Below are 26,026 nucleotides of genomic sequence, written 5' to 3'. Positions count from 1 at the left end.
ACACCCCAGCTCACAGCAGCACCAGATCCTTAACCCACTGAGTGGAGCCAGGTATTGAACCTGCACCCTCATGAATACAGTTGAGTTCATTAGCGCTGAGCCGCAATGGGAACTCCCAGCAGTAACACTTTACATTTACCTCTAAATTCAACATTACCATGAAATCTGTAGATCGATATTGAACAGATTAAAGACAGTGAGGGAAAGGAAGAGACCTGAATTCATGCTTTGATATCAGCCTAAAAGTTTAAGTAACGCATTCACTAATGGAGCTGTTAGAATGAATTTTCTAGCTGTTTATGAATGAAGAGAACTCTCCATTTTTATTCTCCTTTGAAGCAGAAAGCATTGGAACTGATCTTGAGGGCGGTTCTCTGGAAATAGACGTAGGAAGAATAGGATGAACAAACTGATAAGTGTGTGTATGTGAGGCGTGAGTAAAACCGTTCTGTCTCCTGGAGGCGGTAGAGGGCTGTCCGCATCCGCGTTTGTGGCTGCGGAATTTACATGGACTTTGAGATTGAGGTGGGAATGCACTCAATTTAATATCGGGTTTTATATGATATTTTATTCAGGGCTTACCCTAAATTTTACTTTTACTTGAATGTTAGTCAGAGACACTGTTATGGAATGTTTTATACCTACATTAGAATTTTTAGCGAAAGGATCAAATCGAGTGAGAAGCAGTACAAAGTATTAGCATTGTGCAGCCTTAACGGAGACTGAAAAATCAAAGCCACCTGTGTAATGACAGTGGACACCCCCCCCCACCACCACCGTGGAACTCATTGCAAGCATCCCCGGAGTTCTCAGCTTAGGATTCTAGACCCTTGTGGTAATAATGTTACTAGGAGTATCAAGCACATACCCGTCAGGCGCTCTGCTAAAAGTCCTTCACATACATCACCTCCTTTAGGAAAACAGACCCATGAGAGGAGGTATTTCCTCTTTTTGTAAATGAAAGAACAGGCGTAGAAGTAGAAGGAAGGAACCAGAACTCAAGTAGGGCTTGTGCTTGACCCCCACATTGCACTGCCTCCTTCGTTAGGGGCCAGGGCAACCACAGGGTGAAGATGGCGAATGGTGTGTGATCTGGGGTCAACTGATCACGGCCTTTCTTCTGAGGCCAAGCAACTCTTAAAACCACATTTGGTGAAGAGGGTGGTTTTTGTTTTATTTTGACTTGGAAACCAAATCCCAGTAGAGCTTACCTCTTGTTGCTCTAGGTCATGGGTTATACACACCAGTTAACGGTTCTTATGGTGATTGTTTTAAAGTCCTAATGATATATCAGTGTGTCTAAAAAAAAAAGTATATAAAGATTCCTTGCAATATAAATAAGCATTAGTTTTTTTTAGTTTTAAATAGTATCACTTTTTTTTTTTTTTTTTTTTTTTTTTTTTTTTGGTCTATTTCTAGGGCCACACCTGCAGCTTATGGAAGTTCCCAGGCTAGGGTTGAATCGGAGCTGGAACCCCATGGCCTATGCCAGAGCCACAGCAACTCGGGATCCGAGCCGAGCCTGTGACCTACACCACAGCTCACAGCAACGCCCATTGAGTGAGGCCAGGGATGGAACCCACCACCTCATGGATCCTAGTCGGAGTCGTTAACCACTGAGCCACAACGGGAACTCCGGTATCACTTTTTTTATTTTTATTTTTTATGGCCACACTCCTGGCATATGAAAGTTCCCAGGCCAGGGACTGAATCCATGCCAAAGCTGTGACCTACACTGCAGCTTAGCAACACTAGATCTTTTAATGCTCTGCACTGGACCAGGGATCAAACCCATGCCTCTGCAGTGACCTGAGCTGCTGCAGTCTGATTCTTAACCCACTGTACCACAGCAGGAACTCCAGTATCACATTTTTATAACGTGCTTAAGGGAAATGTTTTTTGTATGAGTTAATTTTTAGAGTCTTAAAGTATTAACTTGTTTTAGTAGCTCATTCTGAGTCTATTTCTTTATGTCTTGGTTGAAAACAACTTTATTTTCAATATTTTCTTCTCTTAGGTATTAAATAAAACTAAAGAATTTGAAGATGCTGTGAGAAAAGTTTTAAGAGATGTTAATTTAGATAATGATGTAGTTGTATCAGTCTTTGAAACAAACATCAGAGTTCTTGGGTGAGTATATGGGACACTAAAGCTTAATTTTAATAATAGAAAAGCAAAAAAGGGTATACTCTTTATTTCTTGATAGTAATAAAGCAAGAAATGTCTTTTTAGGGCCACACCCCCGGCATATGGAGGTTCCCACGCTAGGGGTTGAAGTGGAGCTGTAGCCGCTAGGCTACACCATAGCCACAGCAACGCCAGATGCGAGCCACATCTGTGACCTACACCACAGCTCACGGCAACGCTGGATCCTTAACCCACTGACCGAGGCCAGAGATTGAACTTGTATCTTCATGGATACTAGTCAGATTCATTTCCACTGAGCCACTCCCAACAAGAAATGTCTCATGTTTAAAAGTTAAAAATGAAATGCTGTGAAACACAGAGGCTGTGGGATGACCCTCATCATATGAGGGCAGGTAGTAAGTAGCAGGCTCTGGGAATAGTTGCAGACTCAAATCAAAGGTAGTTCTTGTTATGTCGTTAAACGACTGACTGTAGGTCAAACATTTGCATGTTAGCGGCATCTCAGGTTTTCACCAGCTTACTTCGGTTTTCGCCAGCTTACCTAGTTTCCTAACCTCAGTCGGCACCTTTTCAAGCCCAATGAAACAAGTTATAGGATTACCTTTGATCTAAACAGTGAAATACTCTTGGAAAACAGGCATTCCAGTACTTATTAATTCACTTTTCAGCATTATTACATTTTTATATTTAATGGTTACTTTTGTGTTAACTCATTTCCTTTTGTCAGACGAAGTAAGTCTATTCTTGAGTTAAATTTAAGAAATAGTTTTGTAGCTTTTTCATAGTTTACTAGTCTAGTACATTTAATACAGAGTAGGGAGTTGGGTTCTTTTTTTTATAGTGTTATACTAAGAGTCAACGATTTCATGATGATATAATTAAATCAGTTAAATTTCAAGAAAATTTAAGTTATCTAAGAATGCCAAACACTTTACAACAGACAAAACATCTGATTTTTTTTTTAAATGCTGGTTATGTAATATATAATGATTTTCCACAAAGTGAGTAGCTAGTGGTAGGTAGAAAAGTCAAGTTCTTCTGTGGTCTTTCCACATCTTTTTAGATGGTGATGTGTAAGTATCAGCATGGCGTGGCTAATGTTTCATTTCTGTGGTTGTAGGGGCCTTTTGGGTGGACATTCACTGGCAATCATGCTGAAGGAAAAAGGCGAGTACATGCAGTGGTACAATGATGAACTTCTCCAAATGGCAAAGCAGTTGGGTTACAAGCTTTTACCAGCTTTCAATACTACCAGTGGCCTTCCTTATCCAAGAGTAAGTAATTCTGAAAAAATATGGCAGTCTTTATATACTTCCTTTGCTATTATTAAGGGGAAAAAAATGAATTTTTTGTGATCCAGCCATTGTTTCTCACTTGCTTGAGGCTGGAAAAAAAGTACGTCAAACTATATAACAAATTTATATTGACATTTCAGTTAATTTTGCATTTGAACGGTATGAGAATTTAGATGAGTTTAACTAAAGCCTTTTATGTACCACTGTATGACACAATAGATTATACTGCTGAAGGAAGAAACAGATGCCAGACTAGAAGTTGGGTACAGAATTATTCATGCAGAAGAAATGATGGAAGAGTGAGAGTAGGTGTTTACTCTCCAGAGGAGAGGATATAGGACAGTGAGGAGGAAGTCGAGCGGTGAAAAGGAGGTAAAAGTTGTGAAAAGTCAATCAGTGAAAAGTTTGGAGACTTAGGAGGAGAACCACAAAATAGTCTATGGTATTACAAAAATCCTAAAAAGAAAGTCTCCAAAGGAGATGTTGTAGCAAACATTAGGAGAATTAGGTGCAGAGAGAGCCTCGAAGGATGTAATGCAGTAGAATAAAGGGGAGAAGGATTCAAAACAGGCGAAAGTATAGGACCACTCACTTTGAGATTTCTTCTGTGTCGATAATTAAAGAGAGTTGGCAGCAGAGTCAGTCAAAGGAGTTTTTGTGTTTTTCTCCCCCTAAGAAAATTTGATACTTAAAGCAGAGGGACGTAAGCCGTTGAAGATGGAAAGGACTCTGTCCCGACGTATTTCATTCTTTATTAGTGCTGTTACTTTACTTTCTCCCTCCTACCCAGGGCAGACACCTCAGCCATTACCAAGTATTGAGTAGAGTCCCCTCTGCTATGTAGGAGGTCCCCATTGACCACCCATTCCGTATACAATATTGTGTGTATACAATATTGTGTGTATTGTGTGTCCCAGCATATGGTCTTTCCCGGAGAATGGTCCATGTGCACTTGAGAAGATTGTATGTTCTGCTGCTTTTAGATGGAGTGTTCTATACATTTAAGTCCATCTTGTCTCTTATGTCATTTAAGGACTGTGTTTCCTTATTGATTTTCTGTCTGGATGGTCTGTACATTGCTGTAAGTGGGGTGTTAAAGTCCCCACTATTACTGTGTTGTTACCAATTTCTACTTTTATGTCTGTTAGCAGTGGCCTTATATATTGAGGTGCACATGTATTTACAAATAATGCAAATATGTTACATCTTCTTGGATTGTGCCTTTAATCATTATTAATGTCCTTCTTTGTCTCTTGTAACATTATTTTATTTTATTTTATTTTTTTGTCTTTTTGCTATTTCTTGGGCTGCTCCCGCGGCATATGGAGTTTCCCAGGCTAGGGGTCTAATCGGAGCTGTAGCCGCCAGCCTATGCCAGAGCCACAGCAACGCAGGATCCGAGCCGCGTCTGCAACCTACACCACAGCTCACGGCAACGCCGGATCGCCAACCCACTGAACAAGGGCAGGGATCGAACCCGCAACCTCATGGTTCCTAGTCGGATTCGTTAACCACTGCGCCACGACGGGAACTCCGTAACATTATTTTAATGTCTATTTTGTCTGGTATGAGTATTGCCACTTAAACTTCCTTTTGATTTCTGACACATGGAATACCTTTTTCCATCCTTGCACTTTTAGTCTGTATGTGTCCCTAGATCTGAAGTGGGTCTCTTACAGATAGCATATATACTGTTCTTATTTTTGTGTCCATTCAACCAGTCTATAGTCTTTGTCTTTTGGTTGGAGCATATAATCCATTTACTTTTACAGTAATTATTGTTATGTATGTTCTTATTGCCATTTTGTTAATTGTTTTGGATTTGTTTTTGTAGGTCTTTTTTCTTCCCTTTCTCCTTCTCTCTTGGTTTGATGACTGTCTTTAGTCTTGTCTTTGCATTATTTTTTCTCTTGTTGTGTGGGTATTGTAGATTTTTGGATTGTGGTTACCATGAGGTTTTGATTTAGCAGTCTATATATATACAGGATTGTTTTAAGTTGCTGGTCTTTTAATTTCAAATGCCTTTCCAATATCCTGCAGTCATACTCTCCTCATCTCATGATTGCTAGATTTGCTAATCATATTTGTGTGTGGATAATTTCCTACCTTTACTATATGTTTTACTTTATTGGTGAGCCTTCTCATTTGTAATTATTGTGTTACTAATTGTGGCCTTTTCCTTTCCACCTAGAGAAGTACCTTTAGCATTTGTTGTAAAGCTGGTTTGGTGTTACTGAATTGTCTTAGTTTTTGTCTGTAAAGCTTTTGATTTCTCTGTCAAATCTGAATGCAAGCCTTACTGGGTAGAGAATTTTTGGTTATAGGTTTTCCCCTTTCATCACTTTAAATATATCATGCCACTCTGGCCTGGAGGATTTCTGCTGAAAAACCTGCTAACAACCTTATAGGGGTTCCTTTGTATGATATTTGTTGCTTTTCGCTAGTTGCTGTTGACATCTTCTCTTTGTCTTTAATTTTGGTCAGTTTGATTAATATGTGTCTTGGCTTGTTTCTTCTCGGGTTTATTCCTATATTGTACTTACTCTGCTTCCTGTACTGTGTTTCCTTTCCCCTATTAGGGAAGTTTTCAGCTACTATCTCTTCAGATATTTTCTCTGGTCCTTTCTCTCTTCTCTTGCTGGGACCTCTGTAATGTGAATGTTGGTACATAATGTTAGCCCAGAGGTCTCTTAAGACTGTCCTCATTTCCTTTCCTTCTTTTTTCTTCATTCCATTCCATATCAGTGATTTCAAAGAGTCTGTCTTTCATCTCACTTATTCTTCTGCCTCATGTATTCTGTTGTTTATTCTTGTGTTATTTTCATTGCAGTTATTGTATGACTCATTTGTTGTTCTTTAATTCTTCTGTCTCTTTGTTAAACATTTCTTGTAAGCTCTCGATCTTTGCCTCCATGTTTTTCCCACAAGATCTTGGATCATCCTCACGATCATTATTCTGAAGTCTTTTTTATGTGTGTAAAAGGTAGGTTGCCTACCTCCACTTCACTTAGCTGGTATTCTGGAGTTTTGTCTTGTTCCTTTGTCTGGAGTATACTTCTCTGCCATTTAATTTTGTCTAGCTTTCTGTGTTTGTGGTCTCCTTTCTACAGGCTTCATGGTGTAGCTGCTCTTGCTTCTGGTGACTGTCCCCTGTAGATGAAGTTGACCCAGGGATTTGTGATGGCTTCCCAATGGGAGGGACAGGTGCTTGCCCACTGGTGGGTAAAGCTGGGTCTTGTCCCTCTGGTGGGCAGGGCTGTGTTGAGGGGTGTGATTAAAGGCAGCTGTGTGCCTAGGAAGACTTTAGGCAGCCTTTCTGCTGATAAGTTGGTCTGTGTTCCAACCTTGTTGATTATTTGGCCTGGGGCCTCTCAGCACTAATGCCTGCAGGCTGTTGGGTAGGACTAGATTTTTTCCAAAATAGCAGCTTCCCCAGGGCTCATGCTGTTAATTATTCCAAGACCTCCACCTCTAGTGTCTTTCCCCCACAGTAAGCTGCATTTGACCACTACCTTCCTAGGAGAGCTTCCAAGACCTGTACGTAGGTCTGGTGCAGATTCTTCCTTTGTCTTTGCTTTGCCCTGGTACCCAGTATATATGAAACTTTGTGTGCACCCTCTGAGAGTGGAATTTCTGTTTCTCCCAGTCCTGTGGAGCTCCTGTGCTCAAGTCCAACTGGCGTTCAGTGCCCCAATGACCAACCCCCAGTTTAGGGAAACTGATGTCTGGTTCAGAGCTCTCACTCCTGTGTGAGAGCCCGTGCATGTATAGTTATTTCCCAGTTTGTGGGTTGCCCACCAGCGGGTATGGTATTTGCTTACATCACAAAAGCACCCTTCCTGTTATCTTATTGTGGCTTCTTCTTTGTCTTTTGAATGTAGGATATCCCTTCTGGTAGTTTCCAGTGTATTTTGTTGATGGTTGAGCAGTTAATTGTGATTTTGGTGTTTTCAAGAGAAGAGACAAGCTTGTGTCCTTTTGCTCTGCCGTTTTGTCTCTCATTTCTCTTATTAATATTTTGTTATTTTAATGGTCATTTTAAAAACTCACATGTAAACCCTAGACCTAGTTTCTGGTCAGGTTGGTTCTTATTAATCTATGTTTATACTGTGGTATTTGTCTGTCTGCAGATTTTTTTCTTTGTTATTTGTTAGCCTTTCAGTATATTGCTAGCAAGGCAATGTATTCTATAGTTTAAATTTTTTAAACCTGTAAATAAAATTTTGATCTCCTTTTAAACACATACCATAATTTAATCAGTTTTTCTCTATGAAAGACTACTTAACTTAGTACTGCTTTTTTATAAATTCACAATTAAACCTATTTCCTTTAGGACTGTCTAGTTTCCTACTTTTGTTTTTTTTTTGGGAGGTGGGGTTTTCTTCTTAGGGCCACACCCACAGCATATGGAAGTTCCCAGGCTAGGGGTCGAATCAGAGCTTTAGCTACTGGTCTACAACACAGCTATAGCAACACAAGATTTGAGCTGCATCTGCAAACCACACCACAGCTCACGGCAACACCAGATCCTTAACCCACTGAGTGAGGCTAGGGATCGAACCTGCATCCTCATGGATGCTAGTTGGGTTTGTTACCACTGAGCCACAATAGGAATTCCCTAGTTTCCCATTTTTGTACTAACTAATTCAAATTGTCCAGAGAACAAGATGGTTATAGAAAGTATTTTCTCTGTGTAATTATTAGAATGATACTGAATTTTGATGTCATTGAGGAAGGAACTAAATGAAAATTTTATTTATCCCATGAATATCATGTACTTAGATTATAATTCCCTAGAGACTAATTGGAAAGTCACAGAGATCATCAGGTAAAATTTCAGTGTTTATTTTATTAATTATTTTCATGATTTGATTAAAGACCTTGATTGAAAAATGGTTTCTTATCCAGAAGCCATTATCTGTTGATAATTGCTAATGATAATCTTTTGATTTTATTTAGATTAATTTAAAGTTTGGTATCAGAAAACCAGAAGCTCGGACGGGAACTGAGACAGATACCTGTACCGCTTGTGCAGGTACCTTGATCCTTGAGTTTGCTGCTTTAAGTCGATTCACAGGAGCAACGATATTTGAGGTTTGCTTTTTATAGTCTTTGATCACTGGGGCATTGGGCATAACTAACTTTATAGATTTCCTTCATTAATCAAATATTAAGATTATCAATTGAAGGATTTCTGTTATTTTAGTGAACTTTTTTGTCTAAATTCCAGCACATAGCCTTTAATAGTGAAAAACATAAAAGCTATATTAAAAACATAAAAAGCATTTTGTTTACAAACTACAAAGTAAATTTTTAGCTTTACTCTTAGAAGGTTTTTTAGTGGTATTACTTATATGAAATTTGATAGCACAGGTATCTTTTATGAAGCAGTATGTTTCTGTGTTTGTTAAACTTGTTATTTGCTAGACTTTTAGATGGTCTTTTGCATTTCTGAAAATTTCAGTAGATCTTGTAAAACATAGTGGAATTTCTGCACTTCAGTCTTGATTGAGAGTCTTATCCATAAGTTTGTTTTACTCCAAGGGAAGTATTTTTCATGATCCAAAGACTTAATGTCCCCCAAATATTTTATTCTGGACTAGCTATGTCTCACACTTGGCAGTTTAGCTAATTGTGTAACCATGTCATTGGAGTGCAATAATAGCCTTTTTGCAAATATTTTACTTAGGAGTATTTTTAAAAGTTCAGCAAATGGTGCACATGGAACAAGCAAAACTAGGAACTATGCTAACATTCAAGACATTGCATCTGGGTGTAAATAAAACAATTTAAATGGGCTTTGTATTTGTGTATGTTCAACGTACTTTAAGGACAAATTTATCTTGTTTAGTTTAATTTTTATTCTATAACTTGCTGACTAATATTTTCCCTTCCTTAAAAAAAAAAAGTGTCAACACACTTTCTAATTTAATTTGATCTACAAACTCTAAACTACTGATGCATTACAGGTGAGGAAAATAAGGCTCAAAGTTGCATGACTAGTGGGTGGGTGGGTGAGTGGAACCAGAATTAGAATACATGACTTTCTGAATTTAAAGCCCAGATACTTTCCTCTGGGCCGTATTATATTTAAAAACCATAGTTTTTTCTTTAACTTCTTCAATGTACAGTGATTTATTATGAGAGAAGCAAACTGACACAGGACGAGTAAACTACAGTCTTCAGGCCAGATCCAGCCACTGCTTCTTTTTTGTGAAGTTTTATTGGAACACAGCCGTGCTCATTTATTTATTTTTGCCTGTGGCTGCATTGGTGCTACAGTGATAGAGTTGAGTGACTGTGACAGTGACTCTGTGGCCCATAATGCCTAAAATATTTACTGTCTGCCCCTTGTCAGAAAAAGTTTATTGACTTTTGATCTAATACATAAAGAGACTTGAATTCTCAGATTAGATGTCCTATAATTCGGTTTTAAAGTTTGGTTAAATCTTTGATTTTACTGGGCTTGTCTTCTTAGCAGTAAAATAGAAGTAGGGAAATGTAATCTTTATGAAACTTTCCAGCTCTGAAATCATACCATTAAATAAAGCTGTGATCTGCTTTGTTTAAAAATTCCGCATAAATAGATTGAATCAAGAAGTAAAACTGGAGTTCCCCTCATGGCGCAGTGGTTAACGAATCCGACTAGGAACCATGAGGTTGCAGGTTCGGTCCCTGCCCTTGCTCAGTGGGTTAACGATCCAGCGTTGCCGTGAGCTGTGGTGTAGGTTGCAGACGCGGCTCGGATCCCGCGTTGCTGTGGCTCTGGCATAGGCCAGTGGCTACAGCTCCGATTCGACCCCTAGCCTGGGAACCTCCATATGCAGTGGGAGCGGCCCAAAGAAATGGCAAAAAGACAAGGAAAAAAAAATAAATTAATTAAATTAAATACTTAAAAAAAAAAAAGTAAAACTGTTTTATAACCTGTTCTTAAATCTACAAGGTGACACATTGGTTTAATGATTTATTTTCTTTTCTAGAAATATTTATGCCATACTGAGTAGTTCATGCTTTGAAATTTATTTTAACTTAGAAACTCCTTTGCACATATTCTTTGCTTTTGTTTACATCTTTTCATCTAAAGCCAAGAATTAAGAAATAATCTTAATTTAGTGTCTAATGGACAAAAATAAATGAGAAAAGAAGAGAAAAATGTATTATAAGGCTACATTTTTGGTTTTGTGACTAGTCATTTTACTTACTCTTCGCTAAATGAAGATGCCTGCTATTTAAAAAGTAGGATTTCAGGAGTTCTCTGATGGCTCAGAGAGCGCAGCTTAAGGATTTGGTGTTGTCACGGCTATGGCTGAGGTTCAGTCCCTGGCCCAAGAACTTCCACATGCCACAGGTGTAGCCAAAAAAAGAAAAACAAAGAAAAAAGAAGCAAGGATTTATTGCAGTTCTCTGGTGGTGCAGCAGGTTAAGGAGCCACCGTTGTCACTATTATGGCTTGGGTGGCTGCTGTTTTGTAGGTTCAGTCCCTGGCCCAGGGAACTGCTGCAAGTGTAACTAAAAAATAGAAAGTAAGGAGTTCCTGTCATGGCGCAGTGGTTAATGAATCCGACTAGGAACCATGAGGTTGTGGGTTCGATCCCTGGCCTTGCTCAGTGGGTTAAGGATCGGGCATTGCTGTGAGCTGTGGTGTGGGTCGCAGACGCGGCTCGGATCCCACGTTGCTGTGGCTCTGGCGTAGGCCGGTGGCTACAGCTCCAATTCAACCCCTCGCCTGGGAACCTCCATATTGCCGTGGAAGCGGCCCAAGAAATGGCAAAAAAGACAAAAAAAAAAAAAAAATAGAAAGTAAGCTTAAAATGCTTATTCTCTTTCAAACATGTGTCATGCCAACTTTGAAATTCTCTTCCAATTTTGTAAATAAGAGTACTTAAGAGTATCTAAGGAGATTTTCACTTTGCATTTAAAAGACAGAAATTATTTTAATAAGTTAATTTAATGACATCAGCAGTTTTTCATTTAATAATGCATGTGTGTGAATGTGGACCTGAACTACAGCAGCAGATCAACAGGAATGGTCTCAGAATGAGATCATTGCAACTAAGTAGCATTTTTAGAGTCATTCTTTTTAATTAGGCTACACTGGCCGAAAGAGCCAATATTTGACTTGGAAGAAAATGTCATGTATGTTATGAATGATTATCTTTGGGACTTTTACTTAATCCTTAAAATATACTGTGGACTTTGATTTTTGTTTCCTGTTTGCCAAAGATATGCAATTCTTCAAGTATGCTTTTTTCTATTTTTATTATAGGAGTATGCAAGAAAAGCTCTTGATTTTCTCTGGGAAAAAAGACAGCGAAGTAGTAATTTAGTGGGTGTGACCATAAATATTCATACTGGAGATTGGGTACGAAAAGGTATGTAAGGTGGCTTTTCAGTCCTCAAAATGGTTGGGAAATAAAGGATTTTTATTTGTTAAAATAGTCTTTAGGACAGAATAAAACATAATTTCTCATAAGGTCACTAGACTTTTAACCAATGTAGCAAGGTTTTCTTTGGTGCCAAATAATGGTACACTTACTCTAGATATGACTTAGTGTCCTATTTCATACCTTATAGCATTATAGACAGAGGGTATAAATATAACAATACAACTAATCTCTTCAAGAATTAGTGCTCAGAATACCTCAGCCATCTCACATCAAGATGTAAAGTGGAAATCTGTATTTGGTAATATTATCACCAATCTTTTTTTTTTTCTTCTACCTTTAGACATAGCACGGCAGCTAAGAGTGTAAACTCTAGAATCATGTTGGGCTTTAAGCTATGGTCTGATCTTGGGCAAATTATAAATTATATAACCTCTGGGTACCTCTGAATCTACACCCATAAAATGAGGGTGATGGTGTACACTTCATGGAGTCGCTGCGACTGAATGAGTTAATGTAAGGCACTTGGAGCAGGGCCCGGCATGTGCTGTGCTTACTGTGACGTTAGTGCTCACTAATGTGGTGTTAGTCCTTTGTTAGTAATTTCACTGCCAGGAATCCAGCCTGAGGAAACAGGTAAAAATTAGAAAATCATACGTTCCTAGAAGTTCCCGTTCTGGCTCAGTGATAGCAAGCCTGACTAGTGTCCATGCGGATGCAGGTCCAATCCCTGGCCCCACTCAGCGGGATAAGGATCTGGTGTTGCCATGAGCTGGGGTGTAGGTTACAGACATGGCTCACATCCTGCATTGCTGTGGCTCTGGTGTAGGCCGGCAGCTACAGCTCTGATTCAGCCCCTAGCCTGGAAACCTCCATATGCCGCGGGTGTGGCCCTAAAAGACAAAAAAAAAAACAAAAAACACTGCCCCTATTCACTATTGTCTAAAGTTTCCCAAGTTTTATCTGAATGGTTCCTTCCTGAAACTCATCTGAATCCTGGCCTCAGAATTCTGTGATTTCTTAATTATTTTTTTAACCTACTTTGAAACTCAGATACCAATTAAGTAATCATAATTAATTTTGAAGTAATTATAATCCTTGGCTTATGACATTCTCATCCTCAGCCTATGCATGGCCCGTGTTATTTAGTCATTTTAATGATGTAATAAGCACTCAGGAGTTCCCGTCGTGGCTCAATGGTTAGCAAATCCGACTAGGAACCTTGAGGTTGCAGGTTCGATCACTGGCCTCGCTCAGTGGGTTAAGGATCCAGCGTTGCTGTGAGCTGTGGTGTAGGTCGAAGATGCAGCTTGGATCCTGCATCACTGTGGCTGTGGTGTAGGCCGGCAGCTGTAGCTCCGATTAGACTCCTAGCCTGGAAACCTCCATATGCTGCTGGTGTGGCCCTAAAAAGCCAAATAATGATAAATAAATAATGTAATAACCAACCACAAGTGGACCATCCTTTCATTTTAAAAGCAGCTGACTTGACAGCATACCACTTTTACATGTGGTCCCTGACTCTCCCTACCTCTTGCAGTCACACACCTCTGCCTCCTCTAACTGAAAGAGCATCATTGTTATCTTGTGTTGATCATTCCCTTGCTTTCCTTTTAATAAAGTTTTATTGCATCTTTGTGCATTACATAAATTTTTTGTTTTGTTTTAAACTTATGAAAGGGTATCATGTCATATGCGACCTTTTGAAACTTTTCACTTAAAATTATATTGCTAAAATTCTTGCACATTATTTTTTTTGAGTGCTGAGTAATGTTTTATTTGGACAAATAAACCATGATTTATGAGCATTGAGATTGCTTCTAGGATTCTACTCTTGTATATTTTACTCTGTGAATATTTTTGTATTTCTTCTCTTGTACATGTATAAGTTTCTCTTGGCTATATATCTAAGAGTGGAATTTTTAGATCATAGGGTAAGCTAAAGTTCAGCTGCAGGAGGTAAGCTCAGATTGTTTTCTGGAGTTTTATACCTTCACTCTCAACATAGACGAGATCTGTGGATCAGCATCCTTTGTTGGCAGCACTTTGTATTGTCAGACTCAAAGACTTGGCCAAATGGGTGTACAAATGATTTCCCATAGTGGTTTGATTTACATTTCTTTGATCATAGGTGATGTTGAGCACGTCTTCATATCTATTGGCTATATGTGTTTCCCTTTTTTTCTTTTGTGGATGTTCTCATATTTTGTCAATTTTCTATTGGGTTACTTGTGTTTATATATTTATATATATATAAAATTCATACCTATATGATACTTACGATCTATGTGATACCTGTCCTTTGAAATTTATCGAAGTTTTCTCTCTGGCCTTGCACATGGTCCACTTTTGTATACATTTCAAGTGTGCTTTCAAATGTATATTTTCTGGAGTTCCCGTCACGGCACAGCAGAAACGAATCTGACTAGGGATCATGAGGTTTCGGGTTCGATCCCTGGCCTCTCTCAGTGGGCTAAGTATCCAGCGTTGCCCTGAGCTGTGGTATAGGTTGTAGACATGGCTCTGATCTGGCCTTGCTGTGGCTGTGGTGTAGGCCAGCAGCCACAGCTCTGATTTGACCCCTAGCCTGGAACCTCCATATGCCATGAGTGTGGCCCTAAAAAGACAAAAAAAATAAAAATGTGTATTTTGTACTTTGGATACAGAATTCTAAATATGTCAGTTTGCTCAGTTAATAATGTTGTGCAGGTCCTTGCTAATAAGTTTCTGTTTGCTTGACTTCTTAAGAATTAAGGGAAGTGGAAGCTCCCACTGTGGCACAATGGAAATGAATCCAACTAGTATCCATGAGGATGCGGGTTCGATCCCTAGCCTTGCTCATTGGTTTGGGGGTCTGGTGTTGCCATGGCCGTGGTGTAGGTCGCATACATGCTCAGATCCCTTTTTGCTGTGGCTGTGGTGTAGGACAGCAGCTGTAGCTCTGATTCGATCCCTAGCCTGGGAACTTCTATATGCTGTGGGTGTGGCCCTAAAAAGCAAAAAAAAAAAAAAAAAAACGGATAAAATTCTGACAGTGATAGTGGACCTGTGAACATCTCCCCGTAGTTCTGTTCTTGCTTCATGTATTTGGTTGGGAGCATTCATTTAAATTTGTTACTTCTTCTTAGTTGAACCTTTCATCATTATGCAGTGACCATCTCTAATAATACCATGTTAAAGTGTTTTGATCTGATAGTAATATAGCTTCATCAGCTTTATTTTGCTTAATACTTGCCTGATAAGTCTTTTTCTATACTTTCAGTCTTTGCAGGTGCTCATACCACATGTGTAACTTGTGTAAAATTTATGGATTTTTAAAATCCATTTTATCAGTCTTTGTCTTTTAATTAGTGGATTTGGTGATACTTACTGTTATTTATGTATTTGGACTTATGCTGTCTTAATTATTATTTCAGCGTGTCTCACCTTTTCTGTGCTTCCTTTCAATCCTTTTGTTTTTAGTGGAAACCTGTATTTACCTCATAGTAAGACATGAACTTCAGTATGCTCTCCTAGCCTTTGGCCTCCCTCTGCCACAACCCTCATCCCCTGTTATGTTGATACCATGTAGATATTTCGTTCTTAACCATTATGAATATGTTTTCTCTTCTTTCTTTTGGTCTTAGTGGCCACCTCCCTGCCTCTTTCTGTAAAAATAACAAATTTTATTAAGGTATTTGGTTACCTATACTTTGTATATTTCTTGCAACCTCTTTTAGATTTGCCTCTCTTCTATGTTTTTATCTCAAACTGTCTTCAGTAGCTTTGATAGCTTCTGAAGCCTTATACACTTCATGATAATTTTATTATTCTTTTATATTTCAGTGACAGTTTAGCTGCATGTAAGTTTCTGTTTTAAGTTATTTTCTTTCAGGTCTTTGAACATACAACTCTATTACCTTCTTAATCTTCTTAAAAAATCTATTCTGATTCTTATGTCCTTATTTGTGATCTACTCTTTCTCTGGAGTATCAAGATTATCAAAGACAAAGAGAAATTTCTGAAAATGTCACAATAGGTATAGATGTAGAGTTATCTTTATCTCGCCTTCTGGTAATCTCTGGGCCCTGTCAATTGAAAATCTTTGTTTTTAATTATTGAAAGTTAACCTTTAAAAGACATTTTATACTTTTCATTTTTATTTATCTTTTTGCAGTCCCTGTTATTACATGAAGTCTTATATTTGCCGATTTGTTCCTCAGCTGTTTCCTAGGTGCTGTGTTTCCCATCTATTATTATGTTATTTTGTTACATTTTTATTCCTAATTTCTTATCAATTAAAAATATTTTTCTTCTCAATTTGTATTGCTAATATCTTCCCTATCTCTTTAGTGTGTTTAGTAGACTACTTTTAAATTCTTGGTTTGTCTGTTCTGGAGTTCCCGTCGTGGCACAGTGGTTAACGAATCCGACTAGGAACCATGAGGTTGCGGGTTCGGTCCCTGCCCTTGCTCAGTGGGTTAACGATCCGGCGTTGCCGTGAGCTGTGGTGTAGGTTGCAGACGCGGCTCGGATCCCGCGTTGCTGTGGCTCTGGCGTAGGCTGGTGGCTACAGCTCCGATTCGACCCCTAGCCTGGGAACCTCCATATGCCGCGGGAGCGGCCCAAGAAGTAGCAACAACAACAACAACAACAAAAGACAAAAAAAAAAAAAAATTCTTGGTTTGTCTGTTCTAATATTTTCTTTTTCTTCTTCTATTCCAGTACTTTCTTCTTCTGTGTAAAAAGTCACACACCTTCAATGTTTTTGTCCTATAAGTTCATTTCCCTTGTCACCTACTTTGTGAGAAGATCATATCCCAACCCTTATCAGCCCCAATGATCCTAGGGATGTATTCTCAGAAGTTTTTTGTGTTGTTGTTTTCCAATACTTTTTTTATTATTAGAGTATAATCGATTTACAATGTTGTGCCAGTTTCTGCTGTACAGCAAAGCAACTCAGTCATACATATATATAGATACACATACATATGTACACATTCACACACACATTCTTTTCTCATGTTAAGTATTTCCATCATAGTGTATCCCAGGAGACTGGATATAGTTCCCTGTGCTGTACAGTAAGACCTTATTGTCTATCCATTCTAAATGTAATAGTTTGCATCTATTAACCCCAAACTCGCAGTCCATCCTACTCCCTACCCCCTCCCCTTTGGCAGCCAGAAGTCTCTTCTCTATGTCTGTGAGTCTGTTTCTGTTTTGTAAATAGGTTCATTTGTGCCATATTTTAGATTCCACATGTAAGTGATATAATATGGTATTTGTCCTTCTCTTATCTCAGAAGTTTTTGAAAATACCAGTACCTGAACTAGAGATTCTTATTTGATTGGGCCTGGAATGTGCCATGGGTATAGGGATTTCAAAGATAACAATTGTAGTTAAAATTTAAATTCTAATTTATCAGCCTTTAGAGTTTGGGAGGGAAGAGGTGCGGAAGAAAGAGAAGGTCTCAAATTAGCTCCCATCTCTTTTTGAGTTCAGTTCTTTATATACAGGGCTTCCTCACTGCCTGATTTTACTCCTGAGGATACCTGGAGCATAGATCTGAGTTGTAGCAGGTGTGGGAAGAGACACTGTATCTTAAGGCAGTGACAGAAGAGACACATGAGGAAAGCTCCAGCAGTTTTTCTACTACTTGATCCTTTCATAGCTATGCTTGGCTGCCGCCTGCTCTAGAGTAAAGCCTCCCTCACAATCCCCCTGCCAACTTCTTAACAGTTTTCTTCTAACTATTTTCTTTCTTTGGTCCTCTCTGATGGTCTTGGGAGAAGTGAGCAATTGTGTTAGCTTCGGCAGTCCAAACAGCAGCAGTGTTGTCTTCGTGTCTGTTATAACTTCAAAGGTTGATGTCCATCTTACTAAGGATTTATACCCTGATTAAATAAGTGTATAATGATACCAGCTAGTGCTTCCTCTTTGAAGTTCCTCACCAAGAAAATGAGTTTTAAAGAATTTTTAAAGCCACTATCTCCTGCTTTTACATAAGATTTCTATAACCAATTTTGCAAAGCAAGTTTTTTTTTAAATACAATTATTGGCGAAGGTACTATTACTCATCTAGTAGGGTTAATATTTCTGTAAATGTGTAATTTTTACTTTCAGCAGTTTTATGTTTAGACTGATTTTTCCCTCACTTGTACTCCATAAAGAATTGTTAGGACTTGTTTAATAAAGAATCACATTTACCTATATTTTCCATAGATAGTGGAGTTGGAGCAGGGATTGATTCGTATTATGAATATCTGCTGAAAGCCTATGTCTTGCTTGGAGATGACAGCTTTCTGGAAAGATTTAATACAGTAAGTAGATCCAATTTTCTATTTAGAACCAATTTAAGTTGCAAAATTTTGGTAGAAACTCAATTACCCGAGTGGCATTCTGAAAAATAATTTATTTTTAAATGTGTAATAGTTTTTTGGTGAGTGTTCCCTGATGATACTGGACAAGTGGACAGAGTAAAAAAACCACATACATTGTAAAAATTAGTTTACAAAGTAATTTCATTTTCATCTATTATCAGAAGTTTTATGATTTTCCAGTAAGTAATAAAATATGTAGATTTGAGGTTTACCTAATCTTCTATACAGGGAAGATAATTTATTGAAATAAGTTATTGGTTAGCTTTTTCCTTTCGATTCCAGTTCTTTTGGGAATAGTTTGGAAGTTTGGCCTAGTTCTTGATCACACCAAGTATTCAGGGCTTTGGACACTTGGAGAAAGTAGTTAGTATTCATTCCAAAAGTCTTAAGTCAAGGTCAGACCCACAGGCAGATTTTCAGAGGAGAAGGGCAGGATTGTTGAACTGCCTAATAATCCTTGGTTGGATCGCCTTTTTCTGTGATTAAAGCAAACTGAAATTAATTACAGTGAATTTAGCAGCCGTGTCACTGAATTCTTTTTGCAATAATTGACCGTTTCCTCACCTACCTGTGAGTTCACCCATATTACTGTGAGACAGTCTAATGGCTAGAAGTATGGGTCCTGCCTGGGTTTAAATCCTGGTTGTACCACTAGGTTTGTGACTTCGGGCAAGTAACTTACACTGTTTGCCTCTGTTTCTCACCCACAAAATGAGAATACTTGGTACTATTTACTGAGAGGATTAAATGAGCTGATGCATATGAAGTGATTAGAAGAGTGCTTTAAAATCTGGCAGGGAATCAATAATAGTTATTAAATGGTAGATGAGTTAGGGGAAAAACTAATAAGAGTCTTAATAAGTCATCAATTGAATACTATTACAGACATCATTTATGAGATTATAATAAGATTTTCTTGAGGTGAATGAGGACAGATCATTTTTGTTGGTTTGTTGCATTCATTGACTCTTAATAGCTCAACCTGTTGTTGTCAAGGCTGAGAAATAGCTAGAAGATTAAAAAAAGGAAAGAGCTTTTAAGACCCTAAAAGGCAGAAGTAGCAGACCATAAGTGTGACAACAGTGATTAGATGCCTTAGCCTAGGTAGTGATGAGCAGCAGAATCTCATGTTAGCTGAGAAGGGACCAAACTTCCTAGGCAAAGGGGAAAACGAGACTAATTCTGTGACATAAAAGCCTGTAACTATATTTTAAAAGTGGAAGAGTGTCCTTGGGCCACAAGGGCTTCGTAACCTTTCACTAATCCCACAGGATAGTGATATTCAGACCTATACCCTTCAGAAGGTCACGATATATCTATAATCTTTAGTATTCTGCATCAGAGTTTAAGAACATATGTTTTAGAAAGATTTCCATCTAAAGTAATTTAACTCTTTATTTCCATGGTTAACAATTATTTAGCAAATGTATTCGTGTGTAAATTAACGTTTAATTTCTTCACAGCGTGATTTCGTGATATGCTGTCTTTAGAATAGTACATCTTTTATCATCTACTTTCATGACCACCTATTGTGATCTTTTTTTAGCACTATGATGCCATAATGAGATACATTAGCCAGCCACCTCTTCTACTTGATGTGCATATCCACAAGCCAATGCTGAATGCTCGGACTTGGATGGATGCTTTGCTTGCCTTTTTTCCAGGTTTGCAGGTAAAAAAAACCCAACTCTTATTCTCTTAATGTTAAAGTGATTATAATTAAGTGCATTTGCCATCTCTAAAACTGAATTACCAAAACCCAGAGTCACATTTCAAAATCGTATTGATCTACGTTTTTCTGTTTGTATAATGATTATAAAGTCAACTCATATTTTACTAGGTAATTTTGTTATTGTCATTTGCTAGGTCTTAAAAGGGGATATTAGACCTGCTATTGAAACTCATGAAATGTTGTATCAGGTGATAAAAAAACACAATTTTCTACCAGAGGTAAGTAAGCACATCAACTTTGACGTTTACATATACCGTAGGTTGCTAATTTAAAGGTAGAAAATGCCATCTTCAAGGTTGTTTTGTTCTTTTTCATTTTTCCTCGTTAAATCGTTTAATATATTTTTAGTTATACAATATTGTACATGTTTTTCCTTTTGCTTGTGTATTAAGAGAACTCTAGGATAATGCTGATAGTTTATTAATCTTATGTTTAAAAAAATTCCCATATTGGTATTTCTCAACCTTTTCTCGTCCATACCATTGCTTATTGTCTCATTCTAACTTTTACAAATAACCACCAGCTACGGAGATTTTTTATTTTCTAAACTTTTTTTTATGAAAACAATGCACATTGAGTATATCCTTGCTGATCACACATGCTCCCTGGAACTTTGGAAATGTTAGCTCTTTCTTGTGCTGATTAAGATTATTCTCTCTGGTTTTATACATTATGTTAGTAATAAATATTCTTGCTAGCTGGATATGGTAAGATTTTAATGGCTTACTTCTTGGCTTTCAAGAGACGGACCATTAAAAATTTCCAAATTTGTGTATGGCCTTGTTCTGTACTTGCTTACTGACTATCCTTTGTGAGACATCTAAGCATCTCACCAATTTAGAAGGCTTCCTAATGTGTTTGTTTCAGAAAGTACAGTTTTATTAGCCTTCAGATGAATAGGACTGTACGTGGTAGAAAATCCATATTCAGTGTAAACTAAGGTTTGAACTAAGTACAAATGAGGTTTTACTTGTCCCATAAAGGTTTCTCTTTTTATTTTAATAATTTTTAACTAGTTGACCCTATTATTGAATACATTTAAGCGAGGCAAAGTTTTCTTTTTAAGTAATACCCTGTCTCATTCCACAGGGGATTTGACTCTCTTGTGAAAGAGAGCATATGCTAAAATAGAAATAAGAGAATGAGTGACTTAATGATTAAGGGAAAAAATGGAGATAAGAAAAAAGAAGAAAACACAGTTATGTAAGGCCATCAAGACCCATGTAGTGGCATTACTGAGGTCGTAGTTTTTTCTAAGCTTCCTAATAGCCAGAGTGACCATTTAAAAAAAAAAAATTACTTTTAGTTGGTAAGAACAGCAGCCATCACAAAAATGAATTGTGATTTTTAAGCAATGAAAAAAATTTTTTTAATAATTTTTATTTTCCCACTGTACAGCAAGGGGTTCAGGTTATCCTTACATGTGTTCATTACAATTACATTTTTCCCCCACCCTTTTTTCTGTGGCAACATGAGTATCTAGACAAAGTTCTCAATGCTATTCAGCAGGATCTCCTTGTAAATCTATTCTAAGTTGTGTCTGATAAGCCCAAGCTCCCGATCCCTCCCACTCCCTCCCCCTCCCATCAGGCAGCAAATTTTCATTTTATAGATGAAAATTGTTTACCTATTTTTACTTAGATTTAATTTATATACTGTATATTCTAGAACTACTTGTTTATTGTTTTAAATCATACTTTATTTGTATATTGTTTTGTTTAGGCGTTTACCACAGATTTCAGGGTGCACTGGGCTCAACATCCTTTAAGGCCAGAATTTGCAGAAAGTACCTACTTCTTGTATAAAGTAAGCTCATTGACCTCTCTTTTTGCTGTTTTGCCCCCATTCTCTATTGGATATCTCACTGTCTTATAGTAGTAGTGAGGGTTTTTAAGTCCTTGTTTAATGTTATAATGGTTGGATATATGGTGGTTCTTATTAAGCTAACTCATAGTTTTGAAAGGTGCAGGACTTGACATCTAAGTCTTATGCCTTTTCAAAATATTTATTAAAATTTCTTTAAAAAGAAATTTTATTTTTTTTTAATTTATTTATTTATTTTTGTCTTTTTTTTTTTTTTTTTTTTTTTTTTTTGCCATTTCTTGGGCTGCTCCTGCGGCATATGGAGGTTCCCAGACTAGGGGTCCAATCGGAGCTGTAGCCGCCAGCCTACGCCAGAGCCACAGCAACGCGGGATCCGAGCCGCATCTGCAACCTACACCACAGCTCACGGCAACGCCGGAGCCGGATCGTTAACCCACTGAACAAGGGCAGGGATCGAACCTACAACCCCATGGTTCCTAGTCAGATTCGTTAACCACTGCGCCACGACGGGAACTCCTAAAAAGAAATTTTATGTTCTAGAAATGCTTCCTAAAGCATGACTCTTGCCTTCTTTCTTTTTTAAAGCTATGTTATATAATATAATTGATTTATTGAGCTTAATGTATATATATATAGATGAATCATGGTGATTGCTGAAAAGACCTTTTTTTTTCACCTAATTTTTTTTTAGTTAAAAATCTTTTTTGTTAGAGTATAGTTGATTTACAGTGATGCAAGGCCAGATACTCCTAGAGGAAAGCATAGGCAGAACGCTCTTTGCCCTAAATCATAGCAACATCTTGTTTGATCCACCTCCTAAAATAAGGACAATAAAAACAAAAATAAACCAATAGGACCTAACTAAACTCAAAAGCTTTTGCATAGCAAAGGAAACTATTAAACAAAAAAACAACCCACAGAATGGGAAAAAAATCTTTGCAACCAATGCAACCAACAAGGGCCTAATCTCCAAAATATATGAAAACTCTTGCCTTCTTTCAATCAGGCAAACTTCCTGGGCATTAAAAATTTCATCTAAACCCTAAGGTCTAGAACTGGACAGCATATTCCAACTATGCATGTAAGAACTTCATAAAGGAGATCTGTGGCTTATTTTCAGAACTGGGTTCTCTGTAACTGTGTGTTCCAGTGCCTGATGCAAGGCCCGACACTTAGTAGGTACTCAAGAAATACTTGATAAATGAATGGTTTTGTGGTAATAGATAAGCTATCTATATGTATACATATATTCTCCTTTTTAACAGGCTACAGGAGACCCTTACTACCTTGAAGTAGGGAAAACACTTATTGAAAACTTAAATAAATATGCTAGAGTGCCTTGCGGATTTGCTGCCATGAAGGATGTTCGTACTGGAAGTCATGAGGACAGGTAAGCAATTCCTAACCTCCCCTTCCCCTTGTCTCGGGAGAACTCTGAGACAACGCCAGATATGACTCTTAGAATTCGGAGAAGCTTAATGCTTTTTACAAAAGGTGTTTGACGCCGCAAACCTGAGTTTATTGTGCTTATTTAATTCTCTTGAATAGGCTCATTTTAAATTGCTTGAAAACTTTGTATTTTACCATAGTGCCTGGCATGTGGTAGGTGTCCAGTGATTTTTAAATAGATAAATAAATGATTGTTCACCATCACAACCTTGGTCTTTAGCGTATTAGGAAAGTTGGAGTTTTCTTCTTCGTTAATGGTTTTTTATGCTATGAAAAAAGTTAGACATTATCAAGGTGGTGATGAATGATTTGGATTATGATTCCTGTTCAGTCAAGAATTCCTCAAAAACAGCATTGTGGTTCATTAATGTGTGTATTCTTATTCTTTGGCTGATGTGGGGGGCTGGTGAGGACCCTTGGCAGTTTTTGTTTCAATGGATACTAGAGAGATGAGGTGACATGAAGTATTCAAGAGATAAAAAGCATGCTTTGGTTCGTGTGATATTCACAGATGTTCCAGTTATTCCAGGATCATTTACTTTTAACCACCCAGAACATAGTAACACATCTCTAAATGAACACTAAAGTTTGTTTGTTCCTTTGGTTAGCAAATGGTCATTCCGCAAATATTTACTGAGATGTCTAAAGTGCCAGAGTTATACTAGTTTTTGAAGATAAAAGATAAAAGATGTCTTTTCTACCATTCAGGTCACCGGGACAGGCAGATAAACAGGCTTTAAAACACTGTGTAAATGCTATGAAACATATTAAGGAAATGTGATAGTCACTGAAAGGGTTTTGGAGCATCCTGTGTCCTGAAGGATGAGCAAAAATTAGAATAAAGAAAGTAGTAATAGGCGTTACAGACAGGAACTAGGGACAGGTACAACACTCATCATCCACTCACAGAATTGCCCCTCAGCCCTTCTCTCAGAGGATTTAATAATAGTTAATTAGGCTTGGGACCCCCTTCCCTGACCATAGCTGCTAAGCAATGGATAGGTTTCTGGAAGCAGGTTTACAGTAAACAGCAAGAAATGAAAGCAGATGTCTGGTATTTATCTGTTAACATTTACTGGCTGCTTCCTACATTCCAGGCATTCTTCTAATTAAGCACTCTCTTTGTTTAACTCATTTGATCCTTCCAACAACCCTCTGAGGTATAATTTCTATTGTGGTCTTCATTTTATAAATGAAGAAAGCAAGGCACAGAGAGATTAGGGCTCTTGACCGAGATCAAACAGTAAAATTAAGTCAGAATCTGCCGCACCACAGGGGTATTTCCATAGCAGATAGTCTTTTGACTTTGTGCGATAGCAGCAACTCATTCATGGAACACTAATTAATCACCTGCTGTATGCCAAATGCTGCACTTGGGCATGAGGATGAAAAGATGAGTCAGAATCAGGCCCTGCCTCTTGTGACTTACCGTCAGTGAAGAAGATGGGAGTGTAAAGAAATGATTGCAGCCATGTGATGTGTGCTGTGGCAGGAGAGCAGTAGGTCGAGGAATCGGAGAAGACATGCTTTACCACGTTTAGAGAATTCCATTTTTCTGAATTTAACATTCTTTTTTTCTCCAACCGAATATTTCATGTATGACGTTGTTTCTGGATCTCCTGCTGCTGTCTTTGCCCCGTTCTGATTGTATTCCAGCATATGTAGTGTCTCTTAAAACATCACGTACAGAATTAACCATAGTCAAGGTGTGCTTGGCACAACAGCACTGCTGCCATCTGAATTCAGGCACCAGATGGGTCATTTTCTTTGGGGCTGATGGCCTTTTACCCTCTATTCACTCGAGAATCACTTCTTGGTTAACTCATTATTCCTAGGATAGCGTTGTTTCTCTCAGATGCATTTGGCTAAACAGAAGTTTGAGAACTTCTGTATTAGATGTGCTTTAGATTTTTTTTAGGAGCTTTCTTATGTTCAACACAGAGGGAACTTATAGTCAGTTGACCTCAGATACTTAACTTTGACTTGCTGACAATTGGGTTTTCTCTCCCTGCTCTTAAGCAGCTAATTTTTTTTTTTTTTTTTTAATGTGTAAACTTAGAACATCATACGTATCCCAGCAAAAGTTCATTTTGTTGGGGGGCTTTTTTGGTGTGCTTCTAAACCAAAAAGAAGGCTTAAATCTCATCTCAGTCATCTAATGTATTAAATGAATTGCTGTTTCCAGTGATCTGGGGTTTAAATAAGTATGCCTTAAAAATTTCCATCTAATGCACTTTGCATTTGGTTGCTCATTCCCCTACAGATCTACCATTGCTGTTGTCTGGCTCGTCAGTGTACACCGACAGACAGACAGACATTCACATACACAGAGACACATGCACTCAGGCATGCATGCACACGTCAAAATAGAAATACCTATATTTTTCTAATAATAAATCATCACTGGAAAGAATTTAAATGGCAAAAAGAATATGAAAATCTTCCTTAAAACACTCTTCCTACTTGTCATCCTAAGATAAACACTGTTGGCAATTTTATAAACAGTATTCTAGATATTTTCAGTGCCTGTGTGTTTGCATTTGTGTAAAAGTTTATGGTTTTTAAGTACAAAATAAGTTATGTGATAAAAACACTCAAATTTGCTAGCTTTACCCAACTCAGACGGCATTGATCTTACCATATCTCTCTTCTTTTCTAAATGTTTATAAATCATCTTTTTCATAATCAGTTGTGGAATTTGCCAAAAATCAACATCTTGCTCATTGTTTATAGTTCCCAAGCTAACATGTGCTCATGATAATAACCATCAGTCCTCCAGAAAAAGTTAAATTATCACAAGTATATTGTAGATTGACAGGGAAGTGTTTTATC

At 37.8% G+C, this 26,026-nt stretch overlaps 1 protein-coding gene across 6 annotated transcripts in view; it reads left to right on the top strand.

The window, feature by feature from the left end:
• EDEM3 (ER degradation enhancing alpha-mannosidase like protein 3) overlaps positions 1-26,026 on the top strand; it is a 74,213-nt gene that overhangs the window by 23,649 nt on the left and 24,538 nt on the right. For all 6 annotated transcript variants that reach the window (XM_021102628.1, XM_021102629.1, XM_021102625.1 and 3 more), the window contains exons 5-13: positions 2,018-2,130; positions 3,269-3,422; positions 8,403-8,537; positions 11,710-11,815; positions 18,032-18,129; positions 19,736-19,861; positions 20,056-20,139; positions 21,644-21,727; positions 23,011-23,135. In XM_021102628.1, the coding sequence (XP_020958287.1) occupies positions 2,018-2,130; positions 3,269-3,422; positions 8,403-8,537; positions 11,710-11,815; positions 18,032-18,129; positions 19,736-19,861; positions 20,056-20,139; positions 21,644-21,727; positions 23,011-23,135 (1,025 nt within the window). The remainder of the gene's footprint in view (positions 1-2,017; positions 2,131-3,268; positions 3,423-8,402; positions 8,538-11,709; positions 11,816-18,031; positions 18,130-19,735; positions 19,862-20,055; positions 20,140-21,643; positions 21,728-23,010; positions 23,136-26,026) is intronic.

The sequence above is a fragment of the Sus scrofa genome, chromosome 9 (assembly GCF_000003025.6).
Source record: "Sus scrofa isolate TJ Tabasco breed Duroc chromosome 9, Sscrofa11.1, whole genome shotgun sequence".
NCBI classification, from domain to species: Eukaryota; Metazoa; Chordata; class Mammalia; order Artiodactyla; family Suidae; genus Sus; species Sus scrofa.
The sequence above is the reverse complement of the archived record's forward strand: the minus strand, read 5'-3'. Positions and strand labels throughout refer to the sequence as shown.